At 40.5% G+C, this 14156-nt stretch overlaps 2 protein-coding genes across 2 annotated transcripts in view; both read right to left on the reverse strand.

The window, feature by feature from the left end:
• Nucleotides 1–44: 44 nt before the first annotated feature.
• LOC116295527 (A disintegrin and metalloproteinase with thrombospondin motifs 6) overlaps nt 45–14156 on the reverse strand; it is a 19394-nt gene continuing 5282 nt past the window's right edge. The window contains exons 5-26 of the mRNA XM_031703366.2: nt 12283–12602; nt 11859–12018; nt 11094–11266; nt 10703–10786; nt 9499–9623; nt 9330–9343; nt 8779–8884; nt 8519–8653; nt 7683–7857; nt 7274–7369; nt 6542–6681; nt 6393–6459; nt 5881–6087; nt 5460–5583; nt 4721–4810; nt 4257–4417; nt 3341–3473; nt 2413–2542; nt 1736–1949; nt 1276–1435; nt 717–1053; nt 45–270 (exon numbers count right to left, since the gene is read on the reverse strand). Coding sequence (XP_031559226.2) covers nt 734–1053; nt 1276–1435; nt 1736–1949; nt 2413–2542; nt 3341–3473; nt 4257–4417; nt 4721–4810; nt 5460–5583; nt 5881–6087; nt 6393–6459; nt 6542–6681; nt 7274–7369; nt 7683–7857; nt 8519–8653; nt 8779–8884; nt 9330–9343; nt 9499–9623; nt 10703–10786; nt 11094–11266; nt 11859–12018; nt 12283–12602 — 3134 coding nt within the window. The 3' untranslated portion in view covers nt 45–270; nt 717–733. The remainder of the gene's footprint in view (nt 271–716; nt 1054–1275; nt 1436–1735; nt 1950–2412; nt 2543–3340; nt 3474–4256; nt 4418–4720; nt 4811–5459; nt 5584–5880; nt 6088–6392; nt 6460–6541; nt 6682–7273; nt 7370–7682; nt 7858–8518; nt 8654–8778; nt 8885–9329; nt 9344–9498; nt 9624–10702; nt 10787–11093; nt 11267–11858; nt 12019–12282; nt 12603–14156) is intronic.
• Nucleotides 13630–14156, reverse strand: part of LOC148913383 (uncharacterized) — a 3386-nt gene continuing 2859 nt past the window's right edge. The window contains exon 2 of the mRNA XM_089028838.1: nt 13630–14156. This exon is cut by the window's right edge and continues 2211 nt beyond it. The gene's annotated coding sequence lies outside the window, so the exon portion shown is untranslated.

Below are 14156 nucleotides of genomic sequence, written 5' to 3' on the forward strand. Positions count from 1 at the left end.
AAAGTGCAATCGACTAAGACGTTCGAGGAAGTGTCAAGAAAGCGTTATGGCTTTTGATCATTCACTTTATTTATGACATCATTCAGGGTAACTTCTCCTAGATACATGACTATTCTCTCCCCAAAAAAATTACTACCACCAATAAAACAGTAAAAAATCTAAAATCAAATCAAATGCATATTCGTAGTGAGTCCAACAATGTTGATTATGGTCTTTGATGTTTTCTTCGCGGTAAGGGGAGTACAACAGTGATTGTTTCTCAAACAGATTCTGAAATGAAACAGATTCTGGAACTTTATAAACGCTTAGAAAACGTCCCACCCTCCTTTCCCCTAGGTCTTGGTGTCATCACTGATCACACTAGGAAATGACATGAGTGTTAAGTAAAATACAAGTGGGAGACATGCACGTGAACAGACTTATTCTATTCAGTCTTACAGGTTATTAAATGAAACAGATTCTGAATTTCATAGACGCTTAGAAAACGATCCGCCCTCCTTTCCCCTAGGTCTTGGGCTCGTCACATTATCCCACGGAGACATATGCACGCGAACATGCACTTCTATTTCTTACAGATTCTCAAATGAAACAGTTTCTGAAATTTATTATACACGCTTAGAAAACGATCCACCTTCCTTTCCCCTAGGTCTTGGGCTCATCACATCGATTCGTTGAATGGAAGACATGTACGCGACTGTCTTCTTAATTTTTCTTACCATGAGGTGACCTCACTTTAGACGAAAGTGTACACATAGTTAGCATTGCTTCCACCAACGCCTTTCCAGCAATTTTTGGACCCGCCATATTCACCATAGGTTGAGTCAGCTTTGTCTCCAGACCAACACTCGCCGTAAAACTGCACCCCAAATACCTTGTACGTTGAATTCTTTTGACTGACTTTCTCTGCGCATTCCTTGACTGTTTTTTCTAGACGATACCAGTTGATTTCAGGTCTTAGGTTAGCGACCATCTCGGGCAGAGCGTGGTAACCACGGTAGTCTCTGTAGCAGCCGAGTGGTACAAACTTCTTGCCATCCGGACTGCTCAGCGTCACTTCATTGGAACAAAATTATATAACAAATCAATGATTCCATGATGAATACACCAACTTGAAAACAAGACTTTCATGAAAATTTAAGAGTTATGGTCAGGGAAATTGCTATAATCAAGTCCCATTTTGGTTGGAGTAAACAAAAGATATTTCATTACGCACAACCATGTTCTCACTATACAATTTTTGTATTTATAAGTATTTATTGTGGATATATTACTCACATGGACAAGTTATATCATTGTTGCAACCTTCTTCAGTTGGTGGTTGAATCGAGTGTCGGCACAGTCGGTCGGCAACAGATATGTACGCGCCATTTTCATCCAGCCTTTTACATTTGAGAGATCGTGTGGTGATACCCTTAGGACCGCACGAAGCAGAACACTGGAACAAAGTAAGTGCTGATAAGATAATGTCTTTATTAGGTAATAAGTGGTCCGTATCATCAATACTGCGTTCTGATTGGATAAGCTACTACTAGGCTACAAGTTATGGCCTACTAGCAGCGATAAGTGTGGGCTTTGAAAATCAAAACATTGAGTTTATCTTTAATTCATAACTTGTTTGCATCTATATATTTGACCGACAAGTTGGATTTGACTAAAACAATTACTCCTCTCGCCCTCATGGCCTATGCTTGAGTCAATAGCCCATTCAGGTTCAAAGACTAATTGCTAAATATACCTTTGACCACTTGGTTGGTACCCACTCCGCTGGACAGGCAACCATATTGCAGTCCTGCTCTTCAAGACCTTTGGGTCTTTTGTCAATGTCACATTCTGAATCAGAAACTGTTTCGAACCTTCCAGGCGCCATTTTTTTGCGACAGACAATTTCTCGTATCTGGACTCCTTTGCCACATGTTTTCGAACATGGTCGCCATTTTGATTGATACCAGCTTAAAGGAAAAAAAGAAATAATTAAGACCATTAATTTTACTTTAAGCATGCGTTTCCCTTACCAAACCTACGTTTGGAATTGAATCATTTGTCAAACCTATATCTTTGCTGTACACAGGAAGCTAGGAAGTACCAAATGGCAGGACCTTTTAAAAACAAATTGTCCCAGAAGTTAAAGAGCAGGCCTAAACAAAACTGATTAAAATTTAAAAAGTGAACAAGCGAAACAAACACCAATTTTATCAAAAAGCCCTGAAACTGACTACTTTTGGGATGATATAAACTTGTCAGGACACGGCATGTCGGCAAACGCACAGGAAGAAGAAGAAGAAGAAGAAGAAGAAGAAGAAGAAGAAGAAGAAGAAGAAGAGAAGAAGAGGAAGAAGAAGAAGAAGAAGAAGAAGAAGAAGATGATGATGAAGAAGAAACATTTCAAATTTTGGATCAGAAGGAATGACGTACCTGGGTTGACATGGATCTGTGTTGCATTTTTGCTGGATTTCTGGTTTGGCTGAAGATTTCAAGCAAACTTTATCGTTTACCCATGATTTGTCATCCTTCCGCACGCATTTCACAGAACGAGCCTGGAAACCTTTGAAATGAATATTGACATATTAGGTGCCAATGACATTATCGAAACAGGGTTTTGATACGAAATATTTATTAAAGTGCTTGTAAGCCTTTACACAATATTTTCAGAATTGATTCTTTAGATAGTGGATAGTTGATTGTGAAAATATTTCGTCATTTGAATGTCGGGTCTTTAAGATACGAAGGTTTTTATTCCAAATATGTTACTAATCAGACCCCTTGCAGTACGTTGGAATGCAGCTCAATTTGAAGGACATAACAATGGGTTTCCAATTCTCAGGGTTTTTTTTGTTCTCCAAACTAAGCTCCTTTGACGTCACATGTCTATAACGTAGTTGTGAAATTGTTTGTGGATTAATTACAGCTTAGCACTTTCTTTTCACATTAGTGGCATTGCCAGAGCTTTGACGCACGACCTCTTGTAGAACACCTCAGCTGTTGATCAACTTACTCAGCCAGTTTGTTTCTGTTACAGGAGCTGCACACAGACCTCCTCGGCTCGGGCGTAATGTTTTCCCATTTCATTTCAGACCACGTGTCAGTCCCCAGATTATCATTTCCGTGTGACACGTAGTCTGAAATGGCCGAAATGAAAAGCCGAGGAGGTCTATAGTAATAAAACATTACAACGTAAGCAATATTTTGATACTGGTTTTCCCACTATAGTTTAGCGTGCACATTAATCAGTTTAAAATTTACAGTTTCGCGCATATATTTGGTTTTCCATCTTCACGGAATCTTTACCAAAAATACATAGATTTTTGAAATCAAAACAGCTCAGCAAACTAAGCGCACTCACCTCCAGCGCATTGTTCCGTACATGCGGTCCATGAGCCAACATCCCAACGAGTGTCTTCAGGAGTAACTTTCCCTTCCTTTGGAGTATAGAACTGGAAGTCTACACCAGGGTTTTTTTTCCTCAGACCAACGTACTGAAATTAAGACAACCTTCTTAATTTAAATCATTTTTTCCCCTTTTTTGCTAATATAAATTAATGTCGCTTTTAGAAGTTCTCCGCCATCCTTGTGAATGTAATAGTCCCTTTCAAAGTCCCCTGCGCCATCATGAAAGGTAGTCGCGGATAATTGCCCAAAGTTTTAAAAATGGTCTCTACCATTGCAAGCTCACCCTTCGTCTCGCTTCGATGAGCGTGCAATGGTAGAGACCATTTTTAAAACTTTGGACAATTATTCACAAGTGTCTCTATCTCTGCAATCTCTCCCTTCGTCTCGCTTCGATGCAAAGGATCGGCTAAATACCTTTCAAGATGGCGCAGGAAACTACGTGAAGAGGACTATTTCTATTGGCATACTAGTAAGCTAGAACTAATCTGTTGGTATTTTATTTTCTTCATTGAAAACAATGTCATTTGACTATGATCTTACAAAACGTCAAAGCCGCGAGCCATGTTTTTCACGATTACTTATTCTGCATGTAACTCTGTATCACCAGCTGCATGGTCTGAGAAAAACCCTAGCCAATCAGATCAAGTAAATTTGCAAAACTGAGGTGTCACTTTTTCTCTTGAAATTATGGATTCCCAGGCCACCAAATGCAAATAATAAAAATACCTTGCAATTATCAGTGATTTTTCTACGAGTTTTCAATATTTTCAACGACGGGCATGTTCACGTTTTTTGAATTTTATTTCATCAATTTTCGCAGCCTTTCCTGACGTCACCTTAGTTTTGCGTCATTATAGCCAGATACCAACCATAATCTTTAGAGGCTCAGTAGTGGGTCCTCTTATGATGACCTTATCCTTATACACTTGTTGTTCGTGGTCGTATGCTACTTTGGTCCCTGCTGCTGGTACGACTGTGCTCCATGTGTAGCCAACATTGTACAGGTATTGATTGTTTGCATTTTGTACCCCTGGCAACACAAGATCGAAAATATCGGTAGTTAATCTTGCATTTGACGTCAAAGCAGCTCAATTTGGAGGAACAAAATAAAAGAATTTCAATCTCCTGAGAATTGGAAACCTTTTGTTATGTCTTCTAAATTGAGCTTCATTCCGAAGTGCTGCAAGGGGTCTTTTCATTACCGTTACGGTGACGCACCCTATCGTTGCGTTTGGATAAACAGAGATCTCTCGCAATGTAATTGGCTGAATGTTTTCAATTCTATACCATGACGCAATTGAGAATAAAAGAAGAACAGAGCTAATTTCCTTACCAAGTAAGTGTGTGGTAAGTTCTCTCATGGATACCAATATATTGGTCGAGCCTGTAGGAATGTCAACGATCTTGTCTGGATGACCAGGACCTAGGGAATGAGCATAATTGAGGTGAATAATGAACACTTATTGACTCGGACCGAGAGAAACAGTGTGTTTTGTGACCACAAGACACACTGCCTTACCGAGGTTCCCGTCAATAGTTGTTTTGTTATATAACAAATGTCAAAGAAAACGAAAGAATATTTGACTATTTGGTTATTTGGATTTTTGAAACTTGGAAAAACTTACATTTCCGTGAAAATCACTTCCGATACAGTATTACCGGTCAACAGCATATTGTTGCCCTCTGAGATCCGTTGCCGGGGAAACATCACAACTTGTTTACGCTCACGTGATATCCTTTCGCCCAATCAGATCATGAAAAAATGGACTTTGACATATGATATATAACAATTAACACTTATTGACTGGGACCGAGGGAAACAGTGTAATTTGTGGGTCCGAGACGGCGACGTTTCACGAGGCGGAGCCGTTTGATGGTCGTTGCCATATATTGATGAGTTGCAACCATTCCCAAGAGAGTTAAAAGACAAAAACATGGCGGCCATTGTGGTACTGTTAACAATGGATGCTAATGAGAAATCTTTTGTTAAATGGTACCAGCATGGCCGCAATGACGCAACATGCAAACGAAGAATAGCAGCTTTTCGCTCAAGAGTCTTGATAGATACTTACCCCATCCTCTCCATTCTTTAGTGTACTCTCCCTTAACCAAAGTACACGATGAGCTATCACCGCCACAAACTCCGCATCGGTCATGCTCTGTCCCAGAAAAAAGCTTATTATCACAGCCTACCGGCTGAAATCAAAGGAAGAAAATAATAATGAAGATGGAAAAAGTATATTAGAAGTTTCGTTCTAAAGGAGAACTACAGTCTTTTATCTTTCGAGGGCGGAGGGGAAAGGGGAAGGGGAACGGGTGACACGTGCTCCCCAAAAAAGTTCGCTATCGAGATCAAAATATTATCAATTCATGCTTGATTCCTTTGGATTTGACGGGAAAAGTGCTCCCTCCCCCCTTTATAATCGAGACCTTGCTACGCCCCTGAAAAACAGGTAAGTCGAAAAGATGATACGAAAATGAAGATCTTGTTACCCAGCATTTATCTTGGATGCAGACATGTTTTAGCCTTGGGTCACCACTACACCTCGAACCATCGGCCGCTCGACCGTATGAATATAGCAAATTTCCTTTAAGGCAGGACAACTGGCAGGGGTCGACTGCACTCCAGTGCACGTGGGAACCAGGGTTGTGTGCTTCGCACTGTTTCTGGCGGTAGGTTTTGGTGCCTTTGGGACAATCCTTAAATAGAAAAAAGAAATTGAAAAAACGCAAAGCTGTATTCTAAAACTGTGGCAAAGCCAACGATTGAGACTGGCAACACGGGTATCATAGAGATACACCTAGAGATATAGGAATAGCTCAATAGCCTTTTGCAGTGAATCCAATTGAGGTTATAATGACAATGCTAGCAGACATAGTCGTATATAAGTTTGTTGTTTTACCATCATAAAATAAATGTTAGTATATCTTCTTTTCGAAGCTGCAGCCTTCTATACTCATATCAGTTCATTCAATAAATATTTAGTGGTGATAAAGCAAGCTACCTGTGTATTGCAGAGAGCAAAATGTCCTCTTTCATCACCTTCGCAGTCTTCGCCTCCTCCTTGTGGCCTATGGTTATAAGATGAATTTTAGTTGGTTTACCATACTACAAAAGCGAGTATGAGAATTAGAATTTGGCAAATGAACTCACAGTGGATTGGTGCAGGATCGAGTTCTCCATTTAACACCTCCGCCACATCTCCTAGAACACTTGGTGTACTCAGACCAACCAGACCACCCACCGTCAATCATTGGAGATCCATCATCCACGCATTGGCCCTTTATACACCACTAAGTACAATAGCAATACAAAGCTTTGTCATTAGCAATCTGGGGGGAATTACAAGTGGGATCAAGGGGTTGGATCCTTTTGCATAGGATTCTTTTCTAAAGAACGTTGCCTTTGCTCTTCCCTCGTTTTCTATGACGCTAATTTGCGAAGAGCGTCTTGTCAATATCTTTATCCTTTCTGCATGATGCGCCGTTAACAGTAATTTCAAACCGGAGCACTGTGGGTTCATTCATGTTTAGATTCAGATCTAAAAGAAGGTGAATCGGAGTTTCTAAAAAAAAAAACATTATGGGGTCCAGATAAAGAGTACTCATCTGAGCTAGTCCCAGAACCTTTAAGGCTGTCGAGGTGCTTTATTAATTTAGATTTTGTGATCTTACAACACCGATGATATATGATGGAAACGCAGAAAAAAATTAATTGGTAACCCCCTTTCCCATCTTGCTTCCTCCAAATGACAAAAAGTATTTTGTTGCACACTATGTGAACTACATAGACTGCTATTTATTCGCTGAATCATATTCTTTTAAAACTTCCTCTTCTTTTCTGCCTTGCTATCAGTATTCATTAGTTTTTTATGCATAAACTTACATGTCTTTCCCCACATTTTGTGCCGTCCATTGATGGTGCTATAAAGCTGTGACATTGGACGCCGTCATTGGAACAGAAGAGACGCCCGCAGTCAGACTACAGTTAGAAAAATCAAAAGAAGTAGATGTGCATCAATTGAGTTCGGCAAAACATTAATTAAAGCGTAATACAAAACAATAATTAACATTGATCTTCTAAGTTACTTTAGTCAGTTACTACTAGTTAGTCAGAGTATGCAAAGAAACAGTACATAAGGAACCATTTGATCCTATTCACATGCGCATTTGCGCCATACAAATAATAAATTATTATTATTATAATTATTAATCTTGAAGCATCGATTGGTAGCACACCTTAAGGTCCTTCAAAGTACCCTAGACTACCATAGGAGGTTGTTTTTATAACCAACCTGTTTCTGAGCGCAGTGAAAGAAATCAGGACCATACTGTAACTGACACTGTGCTGTGCCATTAAAGATTTGACCAGGAAGCATCTTGGTGTATTTGGCTGGAATGAGATGGTCGACATCTGCAAACCCTGATACTCCTGGAGGCTTATTGTCAAGACACGATGACCTTGGTCCACTATTGATAACACAACAAAATGGAATGTGTGGTAGGTTCATATTATTTTCAAACTCTACGTCTTTTTGGCCTTTGCTCAACAATGAATGTAATTTTGAGGAAAGGAATCCAGGAAGCCAAACAACAGCCACAAACATTAACAAACAACTAAAGAATCCTAGTCAACTAAAATGCACTTCGCCCCTATATTATTGTTTACATCGTTTGCCTCGTTCTCGGAGCTCTTCCATGCACTGGTGGAGCAACATTTCTGCAAATTCGCTATGCCAAAGCCCTCGAATTCCCAGACTTTCCTTCCTTTTCTTGCATTGTTTCCGACGCGCAGTGCATCGTAGTTGATTAGGATTCTTTAAACAACAACAACAATCCTTTTAATTATAACCTCTTGCTCCTTCTTCATCATGCCCAACACGCTGCATCATTAGAGTTAAAGTAGGCTGTGCTTAGGCAAGGTTTTTAAAAAGGAGCGCCATATACTTTGTTATTATGAGTGGAATAGTTGGGACCTGACTGCTATAGGGCCGGTCTAGTCTAGCTTAACTTCACTACCGTGGGCTGGCATCCCACATATCATACAATGAATACCTGAGGGAGCTAATGGAGTCAGTGAAATGACACTGAATACGGATAAAGAAAAGGCTTAAGAAGGACTCATACGTACTTAAGGAAGTCCTGGATATCTTGTCTGGAGCACTTGGACCATTCCATGGCTCGCTTTCCACCGCTGACAGATGATGACATCAGATAAACATGGTTTGGACATTCAGGTCCAGCACCGTCATGACGGACGCCAAACCTACAGAAAACAGTGAAAACGTAGTAAGAATGTCAATTAATCAAAACTTGCTCTGCAATAGAAACCTAACACGCCAAATTCCAATATCTGAGATCATATGAAAAACTTCTATGTGAACTACTTACGAATGGGCAATTTCATGGGCTATGATGAGAGCACTCGCCAGTCCAATGTCTGAGTTTACAGTGCGACCAAACTGTGTCGTGCATGTAGAACTTGCCTGAGCAAGACCTAGTTTTATAAGAGACAAATGTATACTTATTTTATGGGGTTGTTTAGCATATTAAGTTGTGACAGATGTCGACTGGGCCAAGTTCAGCTGCTCATGAAAAGCGGTTAAAGTGGAGTTAAAATTAGGATCCGAAATGAAAAACATCTTATTATCCTGCAAGTCGGAAAGCAATGGCAACAAAAATTTGATACTACGAAACAGGTGCAAGAAAATCTTTAACGAACTTCTTCCTACACTTGAAGCTGTGTAACCGTAGTTAATCATTCAGTTAATTACCTAGGATTCAGTCATTTAAGCTAATAAAAGCGCAATTAAAATTTAGCACGTTCTTAAGGAAATTTTCTGGAGAAATTTGCGAACGTATTTTATTTTTCATAAAATAGGTAAAATTGCATTAAGAAACAATGACAATATAAATGATTTTAAACAGGAATGTTATGTTACCTCCACTGGTTCCTCTGTCAAATAAAAAAGAAAAAGAAAAAAAGATGTAAAAATCAAACAAACTAGCTCATGAAATCATCAAAACAAGAAAAATATGAATAGAAAGGACTACAAAAATTGGTGCCAAATGTAAATGTATATCAGTATATAAACCTCATGAGAGAAATACCTGGTCAGAAGTACCAGTGTATCGGCGTGGCCAGGTTTTCCGTTGTCCAACACGATGTTTCGGACACCCCAGTCAGCCAGGTGGCCAATCTTTTTCTTATTGTCTTCATCTGCTTTATAACCAAGCTACGGACAAAAGAAATAAACATATGGTAAAATTATAAGTTTGTTTGCGTGAGAGATAAATACTCAAAAATGAGAATGAGATAGTAAAGTCTGATCTTAGATTAAGAAACCAACCCACCAACCCACCAACCCACCAACCCACCAACCCACCAACCCACCAACCCACCAACCCACCAACCCACCAACCCACCAACCCACCAACCCACCAACCCACCAACCCACCAACCCACCAACCCACCAACCCACCAACCCACCAACCCCCAACCCACCACCCACCAACCCACCAACCCTACCAACCCACCAACCCACCAACCCACACCCAACACCTCAACACCACCCAACCCACCAACCCACCAACCACAACCCAACAGCCCAACAACCCACCAACCCAACAACCACAACCCAACAACCCAACAACCCAACATCCCAACACCAACAGCACAACAATCCCACAACCCCAACATCCAACATCCCAACATCCCAAGCATCCCAACAGTCCCAACATCCCAACATCCAACAGCCCAACAGCCAACAGCCCAACAGCCCAACAGCCCAACAGTCCCAACAGCCCAACAGCCCAACAGCCCAACAGCCCAACAGCCCAACAGCCCAACAGCCCAACAGCCCACCCAACAGCCCAACAGCCCAACAGCCCAACAGCCCAACAGCCCAACAGCCCCAACAGCCCAACAGCCCAACAGCCCAACAGCCCAACAGCCCAACAGCCCAACAGCCCAACAGCCCAACAGCCCAACAGCCCAACAGCCCAACAGCCCAACAGCCCAACAGCAGCAACAGCCCACCAGCCAAAGCCAACAGCCAAACAGCCCAACAGCCCAACAGCCCAACAGGCCCAACAGCCCAACAGCCCAACAACCCCAACAACCCAACACCCAACAACCCAACAACCCAACAACCCAACAACCCAACAACAACCCCAACAACCAACAACCCAACAGTCCAACAACCAACCCGCCCGCTACCAACCAACAACCCAACAACCCAACAGTCCAACAACCAACCCGCCCGCCTACCAACCCACCAACCCACCTATCAATAATCAAGCAAACGAATATTACCGATTCTTTCTCCAGAACTATTTTAACGAGCTCAATGTGGACTTTCTTTTTACCGACGCTTGGGTCTTGGAAAATAGTGTCAATCTGTAAAGAAAAGATGTAGTACACTATGTAGATTAGCAATGACACTCAGTTTTACACTGAGATGATTCTTGATTAGAAACCCATATCTTCCAATTTTGTAACAAAACTAATAGCAACAACCAACTTTTTCGTGGGTGTGAAAGATATTTAACAGATCGATTTTCGGCGATAAAACTAATATAGCAAGATATGATAATTTAGAGAAAATATTTGAAATAAAGTGTAATGCAGTTGGACATATTTCTTGAACACCGAATGCTTGTCCTAGCAGTGCAAAAATGAATCGTTATGACTTTTCAAAACTTACAATATGAGCCACCATGATCATGAATTCAGCTGCTTTATCTTCCCCTTTGTGTTCGATGACATATTTGTCTGCTATCATAGCCACTTCCAATATCTTTGTTGGAGAAGACTGCGCATGCTCCTCAGCTGATCGCCTGGATCGTGGGCTATTGATGCTGCGCTTTTCCCTTGGTTCTTGAAAGGTAGACAACAGAAGACAAGTTGAAATATGCAAACAAACAGAAAAGAGACAAACTATTACCATTTTGTTGGGACGACCATCAGAGAACAATGGTTTTTCGTCGTTTACCACTGTTTACTATGTTTTTACTTTGGTGTAGCCATTGTGCATGTAGCTCTACTGTTTGCAGATGTTCTACATAACCGGACATAACCGGGCATAACCGGGCATAACAGGGCATAACCGGGCATAACCGGGCATAACCGGGCATAACCGGGCATAACCGGGCATAACCGGGCATAACCGGGCATAACCGGGCACTTGGAAATATTGGTTTCTAAGTACTTTAGTTACTTCAAAAACCCTCAATTATTATTAGTAAACTGTCTTTTCTTGGTAGCTGAAGAAAGCAGGAATCGAAATTTCTTATTACCTGAGCTACCTTGTTTTGCGAATTGGAAGTGCTACTCTAACCACCTCGCTTAGCAGCTAAAAAAGGACAATGCATGTGCGTATTCAACCCTGATATCATCCGCGATAAAATATTATAGCCTTATGCATCTTATGCTCCGTAAAAACCCTCCCATCTGCAATGCTAATCCTAACCTTCTACATGACACGATCTTTTTGCATTCGACTCGTCGCTAGAAGGATGTCGGTAAACCACGTGGGCTTGAGCGCCTCCTTTTGACTGATATTCCTTTGCCAAGTGGGATGGTAGGGGATGTACGAATAGAAGCTGATCCAGGAGGCTGATCATGCCAGTCTAGTGGATAAAGACAGAAACAGCAACAAAGGAATAGGATTAATAGGTGCAAAGCCCACAAGCCCACAAGCCCACAAGCCCACAAGCCCACAAGCCCACAAGCCCACAAGCCCACAAGCCCACAAGCCCACAAGCCCACAAGCCCACAAGCCCACAAGCCCACAAGCCCACAAGCCCACAAGCCCACAAGCCCACAAGCCCACAAGCCCACAAAGTAATTGATTTGAGCTTATTAGGTAATAAACTAGGGAGAAAGTAACTTACCAGTCCTTCATCACTATTCATTGTCACCAGAGAGCCTGGTTTCGAGACAACGTGTCCTTTTAAGAATATCCTCTTTGACTGTGGACTGTAAGTAATCGAGCCATTCTCATGCCGTGTCTCTACTTGCACTTTAGGATTAACCAGTTGTCGCATTTTAGTAAGATTTAGATTCAAGTTAAGGCCAAGAGCTTGGATGTTAAAATACCAGACATTAGGCTCATTGATACTGCGTTTATGTCTGGTTGGCTGGTTGAGCTTGTAGGACATAAACTCTCCATCGTGATTTCCTTGATAAGGAAACGCTATATCGTATGATGGAACTGTGGGAGAAATGGGATACTGTGGTTATAGGGCTGCAAATCAGACATCCTGGGATTAAATTCCTAGTTTTGCTTCTCGTTGTGCGCGCAGAAGACATCGGCTGTTTCAATCTTTGAGCTTATCAATGGTAGCTGAGTGATCTTTGTCTATGATAAGTGTACCTTAAAATCCCGGTTAGTTTTAAAAGCACCCACCCCCCTCCCCTGCGGCGTTGGGAGAAAATATATCCCATATTGGCCTTTGTGGTTTTGTGATTTCATCCAATATGAGATATATCATATCAAACTTATTCCATACATTTATGAACATTTGCTCTTTTTAGCGCCTAGGCCTACGCGGACACATTTTAATGTACTGCGCATGCGAATCAATCCCATATATGGATTTTCAAAATGGCGGACACGACTCGTGTAAAACGTGAGTCAAAATTTCCAGTGAGGTATATGCAGGAATTTTCCTCGGATTTTGCTTCAAAGCAAAGAAAATCGTCAAAGAAAGACAATAATCTTTATGACGTGGTAGTAACTGAGGTAGATAAGTCAAAGAAGCGAATAAAAATCCACTATGTTGGGTATAGTACAAAGTATGACGAGTGAAAATCTTTTGGAGATGGAGCAAGCTTTCCCTTTGTTCGTCATGAAAAGCTGAATATACCTTCCGCAGATTCAATTGGAGATAGACAAGAAATATTCCATGGACAATTATATCGGGAAATCAAGAGAAAATTGTTTTCTGGTCGAAGGGATGATCCAGCTGTACGCATAGAGCTTAGGGTTGAGCCAGATGTGTTTGAAGGAGGACTTGCCACAGTAGTAAGAGGTATTAAAGAAAGACAAAAGACTATTTACGGGCTACCATCCAACAGACTCATTGACAATTTCCTTGGTAAAAAGTGGGATGAGCGCATTTTTAATGGTAATGGAGACTTTGCCTTTGTAATTAAAGGAACAGTTCGCTACTGGCTTTCCAAATCTAATCCTATAGTAGAATATAAGTTAATTGGAGATCAATATGTGAAGTCTGAGATTGAAGAAAGAAATTTTATTGTATTTACATTTGTTCGTGGTGATGGAAATCGTTACAATTACAGTACATTTAGTTCATAATACTAGAAATGACTTGAGAAAAAATATTTGATGAAACATAATTACATAATTATAGATAAGAATTAACAACAATGGAATAAGTAAAAATACATTTCTTTGCCAATAATTAATAATTTTGGTATTAGATTATGCTTAATATATACATATTTTTTTAGAGGCAATATAATAGTCTGAAGAAGCAATATTTTTTACTGTTGTTTTGATTGCAATATAGCTCTACATTGATGTTTTGATTTATATTAATGAAGATTCAGAACATCATTTTTGATACAAGGTATGTTTAAATATCTAGCACATTAACTGTTGTGTTAGAATGTTGATCATCACAGTGAATACCCTATACCCAGTGAATAACCTATTAAAAATTTTATTGTGCAATTAGGCATTTTTTTGTCCATACATTATTTACTCTCTCAAGATGTGCACAACAAGTTTGAAAGCCACAGT

The sequence above is a fragment of the Actinia tenebrosa genome, unplaced genomic scaffold (assembly GCF_029948245.1).
Source record: "Actinia tenebrosa isolate PJP-AT-01 unplaced genomic scaffold, QUT_ActTen_1.0 PGA_scaffold0__85_contigs__length_37466705, whole genome shotgun sequence".
Lineage (NCBI taxonomy): Eukaryota > Metazoa > Cnidaria > Anthozoa > Actiniaria > Actiniidae > Actinia > Actinia tenebrosa.